The 21780-nt window shown below is 42.1% G+C and overlaps 2 protein-coding genes across 4 annotated transcripts in view; one reads left to right on the forward strand and one right to left on the reverse strand.

The window, feature by feature from the left end:
* The window catches only part of RPP21 (ribonuclease P/MRP subunit p21), a 100211-nt gene extending 87743 nt beyond the window's left edge, over positions 1-12468 (reverse strand). Inside the window, exons 1-2 of the mRNA XM_058169118.1 lie at positions 12340-12468; positions 10701-10850 (exon numbers count right to left, since the gene is read on the reverse strand). The gene's annotated coding sequence lies outside the window, so the exon portion shown is untranslated. The remainder of the gene's footprint in view (positions 1-10700; positions 10851-12339) is intronic.
* On the forward strand, positions 3213-17949 carry LOC131191198 (acetylcholinesterase-like). 3 transcript variants are annotated; one of them, XM_058169080.1, is made up of 5 exons: positions 3213-4854; positions 7242-7331; positions 8879-10387; positions 11611-11774; positions 14344-17949. In XM_058169080.1, the coding sequence occupies exons 3-5, from the start codon at positions 8934-8936 to the stop codon at positions 14352-14354; spliced, it is 1629 nt and encodes a 542-aa protein (XP_058025063.1). In that variant the 5' UTR covers positions 3213-4854; positions 7242-7331; positions 8879-8933; the 3' UTR covers positions 14355-17949. The 3 variants fall into 3 exon arrangements, with proteins under 3 accessions (XP_058025063.1, XP_058025061.1, XP_058025062.1); XM_058169078.1 differs by having other exon boundaries at positions 8879-10383; XM_058169079.1 differs by lacking the exon at positions 3213-4854 and having other exon boundaries at positions 5581-7331; positions 8879-10383.
* The last annotated feature ends 3831 nt before the right edge of the window (positions 17950-21780 follow it).

Genomic DNA, 21780 nt, shown 5'->3' on the forward strand with positions numbered 1-21780 from the left:
GCCACACTTGGAATACTGCATTCAGTTTTGGTTGCCATGATGTAAAAAAAGATGTGGAGACTCTAGAAAGAGTGGCGTGGCTCAGCTGTGTGGAAGACCCACACAGTGTAAGTGAGGAGTGACTGAGTGTTGGGTGGCTGGAGTGAGCAAGCGGAACCGGTCTGGGGATGTGGCCAGCCAGCAATTACTAACGGTTCTCCGAACCAGCTGAAATTACTGCTACCAGTCCTCCCGAACCGGTGCAAACCGGTAGCAACCCACCACTGGTGGACATGTGTAAAAGCAAAGAAATATTGGACAAAAGTACATACATGGTTGAAGAAAATGTTAAAACAACACATAGATTTTTTTTTGGAAAATTTTTTATTTTTTACACACAAACAATAACATACAATGTATCTTTTCTGAACAAAATATCAGCCAGGTACATGTTTACATCCAATTCAATTTTTTCCAACACCTATTATATGCTTTTATCCCCCACTTTTTTATTTCCCTATTTGCATTTCTCTTAAAAATTCTAATCTAACCCTCCATCCCCAATTTTAATCTTTAACCAAATCTATCCCTTCTCCCCCCCTTTTTCTTTTCTCGTTTATGTTGGACCCCTATATTATTCACATTTACTAATTTCTTTACAATCTCCATAGCATCAGCATCAATCGCCTCTTTACATTTCAATGACAGTTTTAAAATTGTTATTCATAATCTTATAAAAAAATAAAAAACAGGCAGGCATTTCCATCATTTCCAAGAATCTAATATTTATATCTTCCCAGCTCATTAATATTTCAACCTTTAATTCATTTCAATTCCCTTCTTTTTTTTCTTCTTAAAGTTCCTTGCTCTCTTTGCTTGTCCTATATTTCTATCTACTCTCCTTTTTTCCTCTTCCCCCATTTTTTGTTTCTCTCTATTAGTCCCTATGTAGTCCGTTAACTTTGTATTTTTTCCCTTCCCTACTTTCTTCCCTTGTTCCTTCCTTCCCACCTTGTTCTTCGCCCCTTCTTGTTTTCAGTATTTTTTCATTTAGTTTCATTCGCTTCTTTCTGCTATTTCCCTTTTTGTTTTCCCCCTTTCTAGAGATTCCTTTGCCTCTCCCCTTAAACTGTTTTAAAGTTACATAATCACTTAATAGTTCATCATCAGTATTTTTTTCTTCCTCTTCCAACGCCCTTTATTGCTTCATGGATTGTTTGTTTGCTGTCAGCTCTGATGCAGCTCTTGTTTCTTCCGAGTCTTATTTTCCATATGGTCTTGTGATTATTTCTTTTATTTCTTGCTTAAAAGTCATATGCATCTTTTTCATCATTTCAATTATTCCCTGTGCCATTTTTTTGGAGTTGTAGTTCTTATTTTTATCAAAGTCGTACAGTTGATTGACAAAATCCTCCCTTTCGGTTCTCACCAGCCTTACTACTGCCATAGAAAAATTTTCCACAATAAATGTTAATCCGTATAGTTTTTTCTTCCGCCTGAGGGTGTCACTTTCCAATCCGCAGTTCTAATCCACAATTAGTGAAGGTATCCATTTTGTTTCCTTTACTTAAAGTCGCGCCTTGTTTTACTTTTACTTTTTATTTTTTCCAATTAATCCCGTTTAAAATCATATCCCAATTTACTTAGTTCCAATTCATAGAGGAAAAAGAAAATTAGACACCACGTTGCGGTTTTAAATCCTCTGTTTTTTTCCTTTTTCCCTTTTTGTAGTCTGTAATCAATTTTAAAAAGTTTTCAAATTTTCCAGATTTTCTGGCTTTAATTAGGGGTTTCTTTTTTCTTTTTTGTTTGAGGAGTCTCTACTTCAATTTTAAAAGTCAAATTTCTCTCGGGTCTTTGGGTGCTGCTTCCGTTTCTTTTATTTTAGTATGTTTACAGTCCTTCTTAATTTAACTGCTATTCCACCACCAAATTTTTTTTTTTGCAAATGTCAAGTTTAGAGTGCTTTTTTGTGAGTTGGTATTCACTCACCTGGCTTTAATATTTCATCCACTCCTGCTCAATAACTTGGTCTGGTTGCCCCAACTTAGTGATGGCTGCCATAGCCATCTCCCCGCCACTGAGTTGAAGAGATTTCCTCCGACCTCCAAGGAACTTGCCGGTTCCTCTTGGTCATCCGAGTTGCCACTTCTTCTTCACTGTCCATATAGAACAGCTCCAGTCTGAAGACCTCTCAAACGGCAGTTCGTCGGCCCAAGGATTCGCAGAGCTCAGCAGAGCTCGCTTTTCCCCATCCGTCTCGCCATGACGCTTCCAGTGTTCCCCCCCCAACACATAGATTTTAATCCAGAAATATTTTGCTAGGAATAATACCTAAAAGTGTGATGAAAGGAACTTATACTTAATATTATATGTCTTGACACAGCAAGAATTGTATTTGCACGGTAAATTGTATTTGCACAGTGGAAAAATGAGGAAACATCTACAGAGGATGATGTAATTAATTTTTTTTTTGATTGTGCAGAAATGGACAGACCAACACTAAAAATAAAAGAAAAAGAAGATACAGTGTATTTTCAAACATGGGATTTGTTTTATACGTGGTTAGATAGCAGAGGTAGAAATTAGGAGTGGGAAAAGTATTATTGTATAACAATAAATTGATCCAGAAAATACGCTGTTCACTAAGCACTTATGTATGTATTGTGAAAACATATAAATAAACTGTTTTTAAAAAGGTTCCTGCTAATGAACCCAACCAAGTCAGCACTCCAAATGATCAGATCTTTCTAAGAACAGCTTTACTGAGCACATCATTTCAGCACATATGAAACACAAGACTAACTCTTATTTCCTGCGGTTTTCGTATAATTAAAAAATAGCTATTCTCCCTTCCTCCATGTCACAGGTCACATTGCTCAGTTAGGCCAGGGGTGTCAAACTCAATATATATATATATATTTGTTTAAGAAAATTTTTATTGGTTTTAAAAACAAACAAAAACAATGGACATTGCTCCACGTCTCTGGTTTCTAACATTTACGTTAAGTTCTATATCATATATTCCTCAGTCTATATACAAATTTACATAACTCCTAGTTCCTTATATATCACGTATCTACTATATTACTACTGCCCCTACAACTATATACTTATTTAATAAACCTATTATACCTTCACAAGTACAATAGATACAATAAACTTGGTATTGTTGACGGCTGCATCGGGGTTGTGCTTGACCTCGGGGGGGGGGGCAGGGGGGCATGGCCAGGGTGGCTGAGGCCAGCTCAACGTCACTCCTGTCAGGGGTGCCTGTAGAGGCCCGAGCACTCTGCCAGTGAAAACAGGTTCCCAAGCTCCGTTTTCGGCTGGCAGAGGGTTGCAGGAGCCCATTTTCGCTGGCAGAAGCACTGCGTGCTGTTTCCAGGGCGGCCCCGTGGGCCAGATCTAAGTACCCTGTCCATGGGCTGGATCCGTCCCCGGGCCTTGAGTTTGACAACCCTAAATTAGGTGTTCTGGGATCTCTCTGGTAATTCCTTCACATCTCTGGCCAGCACTGTTGGGATGACGTTGGTTCCCATGGGATGATCTCAGTGGTGGGATTCAAATAATTTAACAACCGGTTCTCTGTCCTAATGATTTCTTCCAACAACCAGTTCACCAAACTGCTGAGAAAGTTAACAATCGGTTCTCCCAAAGTGGAGTGAACTGGCTGAATCCCACCACTGGATGATCTGCTGTTATTGTCTGGTCTCACATTCCAAGCTTCTCCCTCCCTCCCCTGCTCCTCCCCACCATAGTGTGTGGCAAGCTGAGAAAAGATGGCTGCAGCAGCATGGATTCGTTCTAGGACACTGCAATGATTATAAATACATGCCAGTTGCCAAGCATCTGAATTTTGATGAAGTGACAATGGGGATGTTGCAACAGTTCCGAGTGTGAAAAATGGTCATAAGTCACTTTTTTCATTGGTGTTATTTTGAATGGTCATGTTCTGTCCCCCCACCACAGTCTGGGAGACATGAGAAATGACTCAATTAGCCAGCAATTGAATCCACGGCAGTTATCAGCTCTGGCAGCAACCCAGCGAGTGTCTGCCAAGGTTTTTCTGTTATCTTTCTTGTTGCCGGCATGTCAACCAGGAAGTCAGGAATAAACAGCACTTCAGCTCAAGTTCTCTCTAGGCAGTTTGATTTGTTCATCACGAAGCAGTATAGCAGCCCCTCCTGCTTTTATACCCTGTGGATGTGGCTCCATTAGTCAGCACTTTCTAGGCCTGCCCCACCCCTGCTTCTGTTGTTCCTGCCTCTCCTGTCTACGAAATCTGGGATCCAACCAGGACTGATTGTCCCCAGCTGGGTATGGAAGCATTTCCTGGGCGAGGGGAGATACAGGAGACAGAGGCCTCGTCACCTCTTCCACCTGGCCTGCCTCTGGCTCCTGGAGCTGAGCCAGGGAAGCCGGCCCTGCAGAAGGGAGCCCTGACGGCCCTTCGCCCTCACTCTCTGAGTCACTCTCTGGCAGGGGGCCAGGCCCGGGGGGGGGCCTGGAGCCACAACAGGTCACTAAATGAATGACTGTAAGTCAAGGACTGCCTGTAGAAAGTTCTTCTGAGAAAATTCAGCTCAGCCCTTCTCAAGGCAAGAATGTACAATCCTGGCCGTTACTTCAATTCCTTTCTTTTCTCCCTCCCCTTGAGAAAATTCTGAATGAATGAATGAGAGACAAAAAGGGAAAGGAAGCCAGGTTTTCATGAGGTGGGAGGCTTATTAGGGGCCATTTCAGGTAAGAGGCAGGCAGCAAACAGTACCAAAGGGCAGAAGGAGGAACAACAACGGGGAGCAAACTCCTCTCAGTTCTTCTCAGGATTGTATCAAAAAAACAAGGCGGCCCTGCAGAGACAGAGCTGAGCAGGTAAGATCATGCTGAATGGCCTTTGTCTTCTTCTGAAAGTTGGATACTGGATTGTTTATGAGGTGCTGCCACAGGATGCAGCGCAAAGGTGGATGGGGGTTACTCCAAGAATGTTGCCTTAGGAAGAGATGGAAAGAGATGAACTTGCTGCTGTCTTATTTTCAGATTTTTTTGCCAGTTGGGAGCTTTAGAGTATTTTGGAAAAAGCAAAGGAAAATGTTTGGAGGGTGGGGTGGAGCAGGTGAGGAAACAGCGCTGCACGTGGTATTATTCATGCATAGTTATCATAACTGGACTGGGCTTGGCATTGGAGGAACTCTTGTGCTCCATATGAGGTTTGTTATGTGCCTCTTCTGGAAAGAGATGGAAGAGTTTCCACAGGTCGAATCACAGGCAGGGAAGGCAGATTAGCTGGGAATTCACTGACAAATTAAACGATTTCCTTTGCTACCCAGTTCTTGCTCTCCTCAACCCAAATATGTCCTGGTTACAAGCTTATTCCAGTCTGTTGATGAAAACCAGGTCAAGCCAAACGAAGCCTCTTCACAAGTCACGACGCAATTGCCATACTTATCCTCCTGCCTTCATAAAGTTTGCCCCATATTTTTATCAGCAATTAAGGAAGAAAAGTTGGTGGTTGGTGGGTGGTTGGTGGGTGCCATCCAGAACATCTCTAAGTTCATTATTCATTATGTCCCAGTAATGAGGAAAAGGGACAGAGACTAATTCTACTATGATACTTTTAGAACAGGGATGTCCAATCTTGGCAACTTTAAGACTTATGGACTTCAATTCCCAGAATTGAAGTTCACAAGTCTTAAAGAACCACCTTTGTTGACGTGAAGACCTTTTAATTCTTGCAGGCAGTTGAAGGGAATCTATAATGACTTTAGATCTTGCCGCAGTCTGTCTACTGTTTTTACTTTGACATTATATAATGCATTATTTTTACTCTCTATACTGGTTTGATATTATGGCTTCCTTGTTGCTTCATAGCTTATGTTTATAAATATAACCCTACCCTTTCCCCAAAAAATTACGACACTCCAATTACGAGAAGGAAAAAAGAAGAAGGAAATGATTGTGTAGGTGCCTTGGCATTGCTCTTTAGAAACAAATATTCATGACAGGACAATCATGTACTAGGAAATACTATTATTATTAGCGGTAATTATCTAATCTGCCAAGTGCTCCACATAAGCAATGGTTTTTAATTTATTCTTAAAAATTCCACTGCTGTTATTCACAGCGAGGAATATTACTAGCCATCTCTGGCACTTGTTTTATTCGCTTTCCCATCAATCTTGTCTCTCTGGCAGGCGCTCTTAACTGAAACGCTGTTTTCACTTCAAGAGTAAGCAGAATTCAAGCGGTCAATGCCTTTGGTATGTACATAGTAGAAGGCAGTCTCTGCTGCAGTTGTTGTTTGTGTAGCTCCGGCTTTAACACAATGGCTGGTTCTGAGTTTAAGGAACTGCCTCTTAATGGGATCGCCCAGAACAGGGGCATTAAACTTGTGTTATCACATTGTCGTTACGTGGTGTATCGCAACTCCCCCTCCCCGCTTTGCTAAAACGGGGGTGGGCATGGCCAGCACATGAGTTTGACAGCCCTGGTCTAGAGGAATCCATTTCAACTCCTGTTCAATTCGTATTACATAAGCCTATGGTCAAGCCTCCAACTACAGGTAGTCCTTGACTTACGACCATTTGTTTAGTGAAAATTCTAAGTTACAATGGCACTAAAAAAACGACTTACAACTGTTTTTCACATTTACAACCATTTCTGCATCCCCATGGTTAAGTGACAAAATTCAGATTCTTGGCAGCCGACATATATTTATGATGGTTAGAGGAAAACAGGTAGAGGAAAAAGGATGCTGCGCTAGGAGGAGACTCTATGGTGGGGGGAACCGGACTTCTGGTCGGCTTCAGAATTGAACAGGAGGCTTCTGGTTAGGACCTTTGTGGCTCTTTGAGTGTTTAAGGTTGCTGACCCCTGGACTAGAAGACCTCCAAGGTCGCTTCCAACTCTGTTGTTCTGTATTCTAACTCATCTACATTTTATTTGGTTTGGTTTTCCTGTTTGAGACAGGTTTGCTGCTTTCTAGATGCCTCCGGTTTTTCTTATCAATTCCCTGCTGTCTAAAAAGCATCTTTATCTCTTCCTTAATCTCTCTCTCCATTTTGCTTTTGTCTTTTCAAGTATTTTCCTTGTTTCTCTTTCTTTCCAGATTGGTACAACAAGAATCTAGCACTCAGCCCCTTTTCTTTTCTTTTTCAAGTACCTTTTCTATTTTAAGGTTATACCATACCTTAATTCTTTCATTTATTGTCCTGCTGTAACCAACTGATTGTTTTTGTACCTACTTTTTTTCCCCTTTTCAGCTGACCACAGGAATCTCTGAGGAGCAAGATAGTCTCCAAGGGAGAACAGATGTGAATTTGTGGTGGGAAGAAGATCTGTGTACTTTAAAGGTGTGTGGTTTAAGGGGGAAAAAAAGAGAAGGCATGGCCCCAGAAAGGAAGATAAAAATCTTCTTTTAGCCTCATACGCTTCCACTCCATTCCTTTGTTTAATGTTTTGGAAATTAATTGTGTGTTTAGATGAATCTTCCTTGACAGGAAATATTGAACAGGGGAATGAATCTTTCCATGTGTTATTAATGTTGATCATTAGGCCTCACTATTTACTATGTATCCCAAAAGGTAGATTTTTAAAAAATTTACTCCAAATGAGCAAAACAATGTGATGCAAAATCCCAAAGGTCACAGCTTTGTTGAACAGCTACAGCTTTATTTGCTAAAATAAGTTCAAGGTTGGTTAAATCAGTGGAATCTTTTGGCTGTCATGGAGCAACAGCACCCGAAAAATTAGCTTTTTTAAGTTGTATAATTGCATTTCCTTTTCTCCTTCGTTTGACAATCTATACTGGAAAACCAGAACTGGATAATTCTTCTCCACAAAGTGTCATAAACTAGTCTCATGGTTACTGCAGCCAGAGGTCTAGATCTAATGTATGAGGCATATTTACTGAATATTATGCAACTGGGGATTCTCAGGTTGTATAATCATTTGTTGCTTTAACTATTGCCCAGCTGCAAATGTTTATTTTAAACTTTAGTATGTTCAGAAATATGAGGGAGATGGATTGTCTGCAGGTGTATCAAATTCAAGGCCCGCAGGCTGGATCCAGCCCGTGGGGCCGCCCTGGAAAAGGCAAAGGACCGGCCTACGGTGCCTCTGCCTGTGAAAACGGAGTTCCATTTTCGTTGGCAGAGGGTTGCAGGAGGCATTTGCAGCCGAAAACAGAGCTCGCGAGGGCCGCAGGCGGGCATCCCAAGCTCCGTTTTCGGAGGCTGTCGCAGCTGAAAATGGAGCTCGGGAGACATGAGTGATGTCGAGTTGGCCACGCCCACCTTGGCCACACCTACTCCGGCCCCTTGAGGCCAAACAAAACGCTGATGCAGCCATCAATGAAATCGAGTTTGACACCCCTGGTCTAGAAACATGAAAGATAAACAAGCAAACAAATGTCTACAGGTTTGGCTGATCCACATTGTGGACAGGACCTTTTGAGTCAAACTTGATTCCTGATGACTTCATTCGCACATCTTTGCAGTTTTCCCAGCAAAAATATGGAAGGCCTCCACAGTTCCTTCTTTGGAGATAGCTTTCCTATTTCCCAGGCAAGCCCATAGCCTTGCCATTCCTGGAAGAATTCCCTAACCAACTGCAACCCTATTTGTCTTCTGAGGTCAGGTACTGCCATATGCTGTAGCCCAGGGGTGTCCAAACTTGACCCCTTGAAGAGTGGTGGACTTCAACTCCCAGAATTCCCCAGCCAGCATGAGCTATAAATATGAACAAGTTGCTGGCTGGGGAATTCTGGGAGTTGAAGTCCACCACTCTTCAAGAGGCCAAGTTTGGACGTCCCTGCTGTAGCCCACGACTAAAGATAATGGGCTAGATTTTACAGTGGGTGGTTTTGATTTAGTTTCGGTCTCTTTTTCTCTTTCAACAGATCAGAGCCAAGGTGTAAATTCTGATCCTGGGCCCTATTCATTCCGATTGCTGCCATGCCTATTCTCCTCCCTGCATTCCTGGGACTTTGTTTCTGCCAACTGATTTCTGGTGACATCTCTGAAAATGACACCGTGGTGGTCACCAGCTCTGGATCCATTAAAGGCATGAGAGTCCTAACTCGATCTGGTGCCGTAAATGCCTATCTAGGAATTCCATATGCTGAGCCTCCAGTAGGGAGGCTGCGCTTCCAGAAACCTGTCCCACATCAACCATGGAGGCATGTCTTGGAGGCTACCCGCTTTGGGAAACCTTGTCACCAATGGACCTTTTTTAGCTATCCTTATTCAAGAATATGGGTTGCCAATAAGCCCCATTCCGAAGACTGTCTTTTCCTCAATATTTGGGTGCCTCACCCCCAGCCCTCTGTATCAGTCCCTATCCTTGTTTGGATCCACGGTGGAGGATTTATTGTTGGTGCAGGGTCTTCGGACTTATACAATGGGTCAACATTAGCTGCTACCGAAAATGTCATTGTGGCGACTATGAACTATCGGGTAGGGATCTGGGGCTTTCTCTTCTTCCCACCGGGAGCCCCAGGGAATATGGGCTTATGGGATCAACACCTGGCTCTGAATTGGTTGAAGAAAAATGCAGCAGTCTTTGGTGGAGATGCAGATAAGTTAACTCTCATTGGCCACAGTGCTGGAGCAGCCTCTGTGGGTTTCCACCTCCTCTCTCCTATCAGCCAATCTCTTTTTGACCGAGCGGTGCTCCAGAGTGGAGCTCCCAATGCGCCCTGGGCTTCGATGCCACCTGAAAAGATCCAGGAACGTGCTGTTAATATAATTGGTCTGTTGAACTGCAGGAAAGGGAATGACAGTGCCGTGATGAGTTGTCTCCAAAATAAGGAAGCCGATGTGTTTCTGAATTTCAGTTCTTTTTTCGTACCCACCTACGATGGGGATTTCCTTCCCGAAGATCCAAAGAGACTTCTACAGAAGGGGAAAATTCCAGCAAAGCCACTACTTATAGGTATTACAAGGGAAGATGGCACAGTCTTTATACCTCGAGTTCTGGACAATGTAGATGATGACAAAAGCAGGACTTGGGAGCAGGCCTTATCAGCTGTAGACTTCATATTACGTAGAGATTTTGAAGAAGATATTGTCAAGGCTGTGGTGCTTAAGTACAGTGAAGTGAACCACACGCCAGATCTGAACCGTCAGATTTTGGCTCATTTTAGCAGAGATCACTATTTTGTGTGTCCACTCATTGAAGTTGCTGCAAGGATGGTAGCAGCGGAGGGCTCTGTGTATGTTTACTCCTTCAATCACCAAATTTCGACTTCCGTCTGGCAAGAATGGATGGGTGCAGCTCATGGAGTTGAGGTCCCTTTCCTCTTTGGAACCCTCTCATCACTTCCAGGACTCAATCAGTCAGATGCAGAAGGTGACAGGGTCCTAAGTCAACGGATGATGCACTACTGGGCCCAGTTTGCCAGAAGTGGGTAAGACACACTTGTGAGATGTGCTTAAGCACAGCGCTAGGGCATTTCTTCCATGAATCTGGGGTTCTGGTATTTTTATTAGATAGACAGTATGGAGGAACTGGGTATGCCTAGTTTAATGAAAAGGAGGACACGATAGCAATCTAGCAATATCTCAGGGGCCACCACAAAGAAGAGGGGGTCAACCTATTCTCCAAAGCACCTGAAGGCAGGACAAAAAGCAATGGATGGAAATTAATCAAGGAGAGAAGCAATCTAGAACTAAGGAGAAATTTCCTGAGAGTGAGAACAATGGATTAATGGAACAATTTACCTCCAGAAGTTATGAGTTCTCCAACACTGGATGTTTTTAAGAAGAGATTGGACAACCATTTGTTTGAAATAGTATAAGTTTTCTTGCTTGAGCAGAGGATTGGACTAGAAGACTCCCAAGGTCCCTTCCAACTCTGTTATTGTTATGATGCTGAAATGACAATTTCACCCAAGTCAGTTTTGGCTCACATCAACTTCTAATCCTGAAGGAATGAATAGTATATACCAGGGTTGGTATTCACTTACCTTTACTACCGGTTCACAAATGTGAGCGTCGTGCTCGTGCATTCACTTCACTTGCACGCACCACCTTTGCGCATGTGCAGGACCTTCCACGCATGCCCAGAGCATCAAAAACATGACATGATGACGTCCGGGCAGATGGGCGGAGCCTCCTGCAGCCACCGCTACCGGTTCACTCGAGCGGATAGAACTGGCTGAATACCACTAGTATATACTCTATGTTTCTTTAGGCACTGTGATCTGCCTTGTGATTTTTTTTTTTATTTTTTTTATTTTAATTTTAATTTATATCCCGCCCTTCTCCGAAGACTCAGGGCAGCTTACACTATGTCAGGCAATAGTCTTCATCCATTTGTATATTACATACAAAGTCAACCTATTGCCCCCAACAATCTGGGTCCTCATTTTACCTACCTTATAAAGGATGGAAGGCTGAGTCAACCTTGGGCCTGGTGGGACTTGAACTTGCAGTAATTGCAAGCAGCTGTGTTAATAACAGACAGACTTCCACTGCTGAAAATAATCGATTTAGAAATAACCAAAACTAATATCACTTGAAAATGCTCATCAGGAGGGAATGTGAAGTTGACATGTCAGTCACTGTATCTTTAATCTTGTAGTTCAAGTTGACTGTTGTCTGTAATCTGATCATTTTATTTCCTTGACAGGAATCCCTCCAAATTCACACCCGGTGAAGTTCAATGGCCACATTACAATGCTACTGAACAAAACATCTACCATATCAGCACTGAGGCACCTCAAATCAAGCAGTTTTTGCCACGTGAGCAGTGTGTTTTTTTGGAAACCCAAGTTTATAACACAACAGGAACTGGTGAGTTACGACTCCATTCCTTATGTCAACTCAAATCACTTCACATCACCCATTTTCCCTTCCTATCCTATGTACTTGCCAAAGATGCCTTTGATCTCAATTGGCCCCCAGAATTGGTCATTCTAGCGTAGAGGGTGTTTTGGCATGTATCACTAGCCTTGTGCCACTAAATTATTTTGGATTATGTCTTGATTAAAGTTTGATTTAAACTCTGAGTGGCTTGAAAATGCACAAGGCAGTTGTATCACTTTAAGGATTTTATTTTAGATTTTTTTTTAATCCTGCCTTTATTATTTTTACAAATAGCTCAAGGCAGAAAACCTATCTCATACAGGTAAAACCTCAAGTTACAACAGTTCAAGTAGTGACTGTTTGAAGCTATACAATAAGCGCCCCCTAGTGTTTATGACCAAGTCCCGAAATTATGAATATTGTAGCACCATGGCAGTCGTTCGCCCTTACGAACGACCACAGAGGCACTGCAACATTCACCCTATTTCCACCCCCCTCCCGCTCCCCGCAACTGCTTCCCTCCCTCCCATCCTGCTGTGCCAGACTCACTTACTTGGAAAGATCTGTCTCCTCTCTGCCGTGGTTTCTTTGCCTTTGAGGCAGAGAAGAGCAGGATGATTTTGTTCCCAGCATCTGGGTCAGCTTGCAAATCCTTTTTGTGCCAAGAGTAAATGATCTTGTGGGGGGGGGGAGGGGAGGGGGGGAAGCATGAGGTATCTCAGGGAGTCAGGGAGGCTTTGGGGGCCTGTTCCATCACTACCCCCACCCCTGGCCTTCCCCACCCTGAGATACCATGTGCACTTAACGTCCCACACATTTTATTAGTGAATGCGTGGGTGAAAGCAGGGAGTGGTCATGTTCCAGTTACGTGATTCACTCCCAGGAATTCTCGAGTTATGAATGCAATTGGCAGGCTCCATTACATTTGTAAGTTGAGGATTACCTGTACTCCTTCCTCCTCCTATTTTCCCCACAACAACCTTGTGAGGTGAGTTGGGCTGAGAGAGAATGACTGGCCCAAAGCTACCCAGCTGACCCATGGCTATGGTGGGAGTAGAACTCATAGTCTCCAGGTTTCTGTTCTGACCTAGACTTCCCAAGAGCATGAAGCAGACTCCTTGTCCCAACAAAAACTCCTTTTTATTAAGTTACTGAGAATTCCTCTCATTCACATCCAGTAAAGTCTTTCAAGGGGAGCATTTACAGTTATAGACCTTATCTGGCTTCAAGAGCTGCCAGGCCGGTATCTTCAAAACTTGGCAAGAAGTCTCTGAGAGTCACAAGCCAATTAAGTGAACTAATTGTCTCCTGCAAACTCCACTCTCCTTTCACTCCTCTTTATTCCCTATGGGAGGGGCCATTCACCATCCATCTGTGGCTTTACTCCCGAGTCGTCCCTTGTTCCTTAGCTGTTCCCTTCTCCTGGCAGCTCTGCGCATGCGCACACTGGGAACCGGCTCCAGCTGTTCTTCTGCCCCACTGATGTCTGACTCCAGAGGCAGCTGACAACTGTCAGACGGCCCTGGCCCCATCTCTGCCTCCAACGCAGAGCACTCATCAGAGCCTTCCCCAGACTCCAGGACTGGCTCATGTTCTTCTCCAATCTCCTCACTATCTGAGTCTGCCACCAGCTCTGCTCGTGGGCCACAACAATCATCCCTAGCTTTATGGCACTGAATGTTATAAATCTGAATATTTTTGATTATGATTTGATTAAACTGTGAATAGCTTGAAAATGGACATGACAGTTGTGCTATTTTAAGTAGGGTGATATTATGGCGATGTTTCTGCAAAGTATTTGTACAAGAAAACTCCACTGAACTCTGGTGTTTTTGTATCATTACTACTGTAGAATAGAATAGAATAGAATAGAATAGAATAGAATAGAATAGAATAGAATAGAATTTTTATTGGCCAAGTGTGATTGGACACACAAGGAATTTGTCTTGGTGCATATGCTCTCAGTATACATAAAAGAAAAGATACGTTCATCAAGGTACAACATTTACAACACAATTGATGGTCAATATATCAATATAAATCATAAGGATTGCCAGCAACAAGTTATAGTCATACAGTCATAAGTGGAAAGAGATTGGTGATGGGAACTATGAGAAGATTAATAGTAGTGCAGATTCAGTAAATAGTCTGACAGTGTTGATGGAATTATTTGTTTAGCAGAGTGATGGCCTTCGGGAAAAAACTGTTCTTGTGTCTAGTTGTTCTGGTGTGCAGTGCTCTATAGCGTCGTTTTGAGGGTAGGAGTTGAAACAGTTTATGTCCAGGATGCGAGGGATCTGCAAATATTTTCACGGCCCTCTTCTTGATTCGTACAGTATACAGGTCCTCAATGGAAGGCAGGTTGGTAGCAATTGTTTTTTCTGCAGTTCTAATTATCCTCTGAAGTTTGTGTTTTTCTTGTTGGGTTGCAAAACCGAACCAGACAGTTATAGAGGTGCAAATGACAGACTCAATAATTCCTGTACATACATTGTGGAATCACTGACAGTTACACATTAGTGGATCTAATAATTTCTTTTTTTTTCCCCTTTTCCAGGTGCAGCATAAAGAGATCAAACAACCACTGACCAGAATTTAATGAAAGGAATTCTCAGGCAACTTTACCGTGAAGTGTGTACAGGAAAATATAGTAAAGGAGATATACGGAGAACAACTGAAAGCGGATGGGAATGGAGAGGATTTGCTTAAAAATCATACTCAAATAAAAGAGTGATGGAAACTTCAGGTGCATGGTTTTGTGCAGTACACAAGTAGACCTCAACTTACGACTACAATTGAGCCCCAAATCTCTGTTGTTAAGCAAGACGGTTGTTCAGTGAGTTTTGCTCCATTTTATAATTTTTCTTGCCATAGCTGTTAAGTGAGCCATACAGTTTGTCAGCCATCCCAACTTGGTCAGTTAGAAAAGAAAGACTCTCGAATCCATTGTTAATGAAAGTATACTTTACTAAAGCCAAGTGGTTACAGAGTAGCAAAGCTGGATCTGAGGTTTCCTGCTCAAAGCAGCTAGTGAACTTTTCTCTTCTCCCCACTTTTTCCCTGGCTATCTCCAAAGTGTCCAATTACATTTAAACAAATTGTTTTGGTAACAATCCCTGGCGGGCTGGACCGTTTCACATTCCATTCCATGACCTTGGAATGTCAAGCGACTCCTGTGGACTCCAAGCACAAAGGGTAGTTTCAAGTCCCCTCATCCCAACCTCCCCGCAGCTCTCTCCCCCCATTGCCTATGGCAGACTGGCATCTGGCAAAACATGGCTGGTGCGGCAGAATGACAGTCCTGAGTCAGTTGTTAAGTTAGTAACAAGGTTGTTAAGTGAATCTTCCCCATTGACTTGGCTTGTCAGAAGGTCACAAAAGGGGATTACATGACCCCGGGACACTGCAACTGTCATAACTATGAGCTTAATTACCAAGCGTCCGAATTTTGATAATGCAACCATGGGAGTGCTGCATTAGTCATAAGTGTGAAAAATGGTCATAAGTCACTTTTTTCAGTGCAGTCGTAACTTTGAATGGTCACTAAACGAATGGATGTAAATCAAGGACTACCTATAGTCTTAACTTCACTGACTGACAACCTCCTTCTGTCCTTTTATTATGTAAATGGCTCCACAAAGACTACTATGAAGGCAAAAATACGTGTCCCAGGATAATGTTGCAGGATCCAATCTGGGTTGGTGAGACACACCAACACACACTCTGCCAGAGGGAAGTTCCCGTGAGGTTGGGCTCCAGCACAAGTCTGGAAGTTTGGAAGACAAAACCTCTGGTCCTGGTGACCGATCCAGATTGGATCCTGCAACTCCTGTGTAAGTCATTAACCTTAATTATGACCCTTTATGTCTATCCAAAGATATAATAATAAAATCCAATAACATCACATCACAACACAACACAACATAATATAACAACAACATAACCTTCCAACATATTTAATGAAGAAATTAGTAGCAGAACGTTTGCTGGATGGTTCTTATGGAAAACTCAAGCGTGCACAGAATTATACAGTTGGAAAGTATCTCACAAGAAGCTACCTATTCCATTGGCTTACAGTTCTTACCACCAAGAAACTCCTTCCAATATCTCACTTGAATCTCCTTCTCTATACTTTCAACCTATTGGTTGGGGGCCTGTCCTGCTGAGCTGCAGAGAACAAGTCTTCTAACAACATTTTAAATGTTTGAAGACTGCTATCCTTCAGTGTTCTCTTCTGCAGTCTAGACATATCCAGTTGGCTTAGCCATCCATCATGTAGTAGCCCTCCTTTGAACTATCGATGGTTTGTGAATTTGTCAAAGTCCTTTTTAGATGGCACTGAGGTGTCAGAACGGGACACAGTATTTAAAACAGGGTCCAACCAAGGCAGAGTAGAATGGGACGATCACTTCTTGAGATCTGGACTTAATGCTGCTGTTAATTTGTCCCAAAATAACATTTGTATCACTCTTTGTTCTCTTTATCCACCTACTCAGGAGAGACACTATGTTGACTAATGACATTAAAAACTCTTCCTGCGGATTTCAGTTGTGTGGGCTAGTTTTGGTTACTCAGTAATTGCAGAAAATGCCCATTTTAGGCCTTTCTTCATCAGCAATTTTAAGTATCATTTACACCTCTGAAAAAACATTTCATGGCCCAGGCTTGAAATAATAAATGATATATATCAATGATGTTCAAACAGACAATTATTTATTGTCAGAAACTTAGCAAAGTGGGAGTGAACCCCAAACACAGTTTGACAGCCTTTTATTCATTTATATCCCGTCTTTATTATTTTTATGAACAACTCAAGGTGGCAAACATAATACTCCTTCCTCCTCCTATATCCCCCACAACTATTATCCTCTGAGGGGAGTTGGGTGTTGGGCTGAGAGAGAGTGATTGGCCCAAGGTCACCCAATTGCTTACATGGCCAAGGCTAGAACTCACAGTATTCCAGTTTCATTTCAGACAAATGGTTGTCCAATCTCTTCTTAAAAACTTCCAGTGTTGGAGCATCCACAAGATCTTGGAGGCAAGGTGTTCCACTGATTAATTGTTCTAACTGTTAGGAAGTTTCTCCTTAATTCCAGGTTGTTTCTCTCCTTGCTTAGTTTCTCTCCTTTTTTGTTTCTTGTTCTGCCTTTAGGTACTTTGGAGAATAGGTTGACTCCCTCTTCTTTGTGGCAACTTCTTAGATATTGGACCACTGCTATCGTGTCATTCCTGGTCCTTCTTTTCTCTAGACTAGCCATACCCAATTCCTGCAACCATTCTTGATCCAGTAAGATCATTCCAGATTTCAGAGATTTGGTGATGTTTTCTTTTTTTGCAGTATTGGTTGAGGAAAGAATAATTATAGCCGGTGGATTCCTGAATTGCTTGCCCAAAATCCGAGAAGCAAGAAAGGGATCTCAAGAGTCATGTTACATTAAGGTTTGGGAATGATTCAAAAACCAGCAAAAGCAAAATTCTCTTCAACTTTTTACTTATTGATGGAGAGGGCAAAGCTAATTGATTTAATTAAAGAGAAGCATTTGTTCAGTTTGGCATTTATTCAGTTTGGTTTTCACGTGGAAACTTTTTCTGGACTTTATGCTCAATAGACACACACACACACACACACACACACACACACACACACACACACACTTATATATATTAAACCTTGATTTTAAGTTTTGATGACCAGATTAACTTTGTAGCTATAGCAATGGCTTGGATGTACTAGAAATGTAAAGCATAAAATTGAGGTTGAAACTGTGTTTTGTATCCTATTGTATCCTGAAAAATGTTGGAAGTATTGCTTTTTTTTCTTTTTTTACCTTGCACCTGTTTTCCCCTTTTTTCTGGCCTTTATTTTCATTTGTACTTTTTATTACAATAAACCCTAATCTAAAAAAAGTCTTTGCTTATTGATAGGTGCTTTAAAACAGGGGTCCCCAATCTTTCGGACCTCAGGGACCACTAAATTCATAATTTTAAATCCTGTGGACCACTAATATGATCTGCTTAATGACCGGTTGTGTGGCTAGGTGGTCATGTGACTGGGTGAGCATGACCAACTTGATGTCACTCACATCGAGGGGCACCTCACCGGCCTCTACTCGCCCCAGCGCCTGGAGGCTCAGCGGGCTGAGATGGCCAGTCAGTTCCAGGCCATGGTGCAGTCCCACTGGAATAAGGTCATCCAGCTCTTTGCTAGCAGCAGCACTTCCCTCCAGCCTTCGCCCAAAGCCCCGCACCAAGTTGGAATTTCTGCCCCCCATCTGCCCCACACAAAAAGACCTTGAAGGGGAAGGCTCTCTGAAGCAACACAAGCTTTCATAGAATAGAATAGAATAGAATTTTTTTATTGGCCAAGTGTGATTGGACACACAAGGAATTTGTCTTGGTGCATATGCTCTCAGTGTACATAAAAGAAAAGATACGTTCATCAAGGTACAACATTTACAACACAAATGATGGTCAATATATCAATATAAATCATAAGGATTGCCAGCAACAAAGTTACAGTCACACAGTCATAAGTGGAAAGAGATTGGTGATGGGAACTATGAGAAGATTAATAGTAGTGCAGATTTAGTAAATAGTTTGACAGTGTTGAGGGAATTATTTGTTTAGCAGAGTGATGGCCTTCGGGGGAAAAACTGTTCTTGTGTCTAGTTGTTCTGGTGTGCAGTGCTCTATAGCGTCATTTTGAGGGTAGGAGTTGAAACAGTTTATGTCCTGGATGTGAGGGATCTGTAAATATTTTCACGGCCCTCTTCTTGATTCGTGCAGTATACAGGTCCTCAATGGAAGGCAGGTTGGTAGCAATTATTTTTTTTACAGTTCTAATTATCCTCTGAAGTCTGTGTTTTTCTTGTTGGGTTGCAGAACCGAACCAGACAGTTATAGAGGTGCAAATGACAGACTCAATAATTCCTCTGTAGAACTGAATCAGCAGCTCCTTGGGCAGTTTGAGTTTACTGAGTTGGCGCAGAAAGAATAGAATAGAATAGAATAGAATTTTATTGGCCAAGTGTGATTGGACACACAAGGAATTTGTCTTGGTGCATATGCTCTCAGTGTACATAAAAGAAAAGATACGTTCATCAAGGTACAACATTTACAACACAATTGATGATCAATATATCAATATAAATCATAAGGATTGCCAGCAACAAGTTATAGTCATACAGTCATAAGTGGAAAGAGTTCATTGCACGTATCCAGTCCAGGGGCTGTAATTTGAGGACCCCTGGTTTAGTGCAATATAAAAAATGCAAATAATATTTCTGGGGGCCACCAAAATTTTCTCGCGGACCACCGGTGGTCCACGGACCACCAGTTGGTGACCACTGCTTTAAAGGGCACTTCCTTTATGTTAGCTGTGCCTCTTCTTACAGTTCTTAGTACAAAAGAGACTCAGACTCTGAGGAATTCCATTTCATTTAGATCCTAATGGTCATGATAAGCTACCCAGGAGGAGGACCAAAGGCTAAATTCCTCCTCCAGATTTTGCTTGGTACGCAGGTTGTCTGCTTGAAGAACACTTAGCCAAATGCTACGTGGCACCTTAGAAGACAATCTAGGTATGCAGAGAGTCCTTCATCTCACAATCTGCATTTGCCTTGGCTTTGCACTCATAGGTAAGTCCTGTTAAACTACAATTATATGCCTTCAATTCAAGACTTTCTTTAATCCTGGCAGGTACAAGGAGTATAATTCATGTAGTTTTCTTGGCAGGATTTTTGAGGGTAGTTCATTGTTGCCTTCTTCTTCTTTCTGGGAATGAGAAAGAGTGACTGTCCCAGGATCAACCATTTCATGTAAGCCAGGAAGTAGAACTCATAGTCACTGTTTCTTAGGCAGCATCTGTTCCTCTCCTTCCCCAAGGCCATTCACACATTCCATCGTATGGAAAAACCAAAGGTACAATCGCAGATTAGGTGACACGCAGCTGAAAAACAGTAACTCTGAGAGGGAGCTTGGAGCAGCGGTGAACCGCTACTGGTTCGCACCGGTTCAGGCAAATCGGTAGTGATAAAAGCTACTGGTTCGGGCAAACTGGTAGTAAAAAAAGCTACCAACCTGCCTTCCTTTGAAGACCTGTACACTGCACAAGTCAAAAAGAGGGCTGTGAAAATATTTACAGGCCCCTCACATCCTGGACATTAACTGTTTCAACTCCTACCCTCAAAACGATTCTATAGAGCACTGTACACCAGAACAACTAGACACAAGAACAGTTTTCCCCCGAATGCCATCTCTACTAAACAATAATTCCCTCAACACTGTCAAACTATTCACTAAGTCTGCACTACTATTAATCTTTTTATCGTTCCCATCACCCATCTCCTTCCATTTATGACTGTATGACTATAACTTTGTTGCTTGTATCCTTATGATTTATATTGATATTGTTTCCTGATTGCTTATTTGTACCCTATGACTATCATTAAGTGTTGTACCAGGAGTGAAATGTAAAATTTGTTACTACTGGTTCTGTGGGCGTGGTTTGGTGGTGGAGTAATATGACTGGGTGGGCGTCGCCAATTTTTTTTTTTTACATTTAAAAGCATTTTTTTTACAACCTCTTCGGTCGAAGAGGTTGTAGAAAAAATGCTTTTAAAGGGTTCTGATGATCCCAGCTGAGTTGCCTGATCACCAGAACTTTTTAAAAGCATTTTTTACAACTTCTTTTGGCCAAAGAGGTTGTAGAAAAAATGCTTTTAAAAAGTTCTGATAATTGCAGCTGAGCCGCATGATCATCAGAGGCTTTTTTTTTACTTTTAAAAGCATTTTTTCAGCCGAAGAATTTTTGCTGGGATTTTTGCTACCAGTTCTCTGAACCACCCACCACCATCACTACGAGATTGGGCGATCCAGTCTGAAACGGGAGCATTTCACCCCTGCAAGCGCTTATTTCAGGGTTCAAAAAATATAAGACAGGGTCTTATTTTCGGGGACACATGGTAATTAAGGAGAGAAGCATCCTGGAGTTAAGGAGACACTTCCTAACAGTGAGGACAATTAACTGGTGGAACAGCTTGCCTTCAGAAGTTGTGAGCACTTCATCACTGGAGATTTTTAAGAAGAGACTGGACAGCCACTTATAGGATATAGGGTCGCCTGATTGAGCAGGGGGCTGGACTAGAAGACTTCCAAGTCCCTTCCAGCTCTATTCTGAATTGAAAATCCACATTTCTTGAGGGTTGCCAAGCTTGGACACTCCTGATGTAAACTGTAATTCTGGAGAGTTTGCGGACACCAAAAAATGGCTGCTTGCATCCATTAGATCTCTTCAAGAAAAATAATACATGCCAATGCCAATGCCAATGCAGGCAATAACATTCCTAAAATATATAAAAACATGGTACCTTCATACACAACGGTTTATAATCACCAAACCAGCTGAGTTTTGTCTTTTTGCTTCTGCAGCATATAGTTTGAGGTGCCACTATTGTTCTCGGAAGAGTCCTGGGAAAGGCTGCCTTAGGAAAGCCACTACCTGCTATCCAAAGAAGGAATTCCAATGCATAACAATCCAAATTGTTTACCGTAAGTTGAAATCTTGTAGAAGAGCCCTGTTCCAATATGGCAGGGGTGAAGAATTATGGCGCCTTTTATGACTTGTGGACTTCAACTCCCAGAATTCCTGAGCCACCCAAGTCATAAAGGGGTCATCATTCCCCTCCCCTGCAATAGTGTAAAGAATAATAATGATCAAGGATGCCGAGTACAATTACAAAGGGTGCCTTGCGTACAAATCAATACATGTGTGTCAGAACATATTTGAAAATGTTTTGCTTCACTTGGCATCCATTGTTATTGTTTGCTTTGGACTTTTTATCACTTATCTCTACATACCTTTCTTTGGTGACTGGTGTTTTTAAAAATGTCTCCCCTGGGTATCCTATTCGTTTTGAGATCTTTACTAAAAATTTTGCATGGCCATGTTGACCTCAGCTGTTTTTCAATCCTCCACTGGAATAATTTACAGTTG

The sequence above is a fragment of the Ahaetulla prasina genome, chromosome 2, assembly GCF_028640845.1.
Source record: "Ahaetulla prasina isolate Xishuangbanna chromosome 2, ASM2864084v1, whole genome shotgun sequence".
Classification (NCBI taxonomy): Eukaryota; Metazoa; Chordata; class Lepidosauria; order Squamata; family Colubridae; genus Ahaetulla; species Ahaetulla prasina.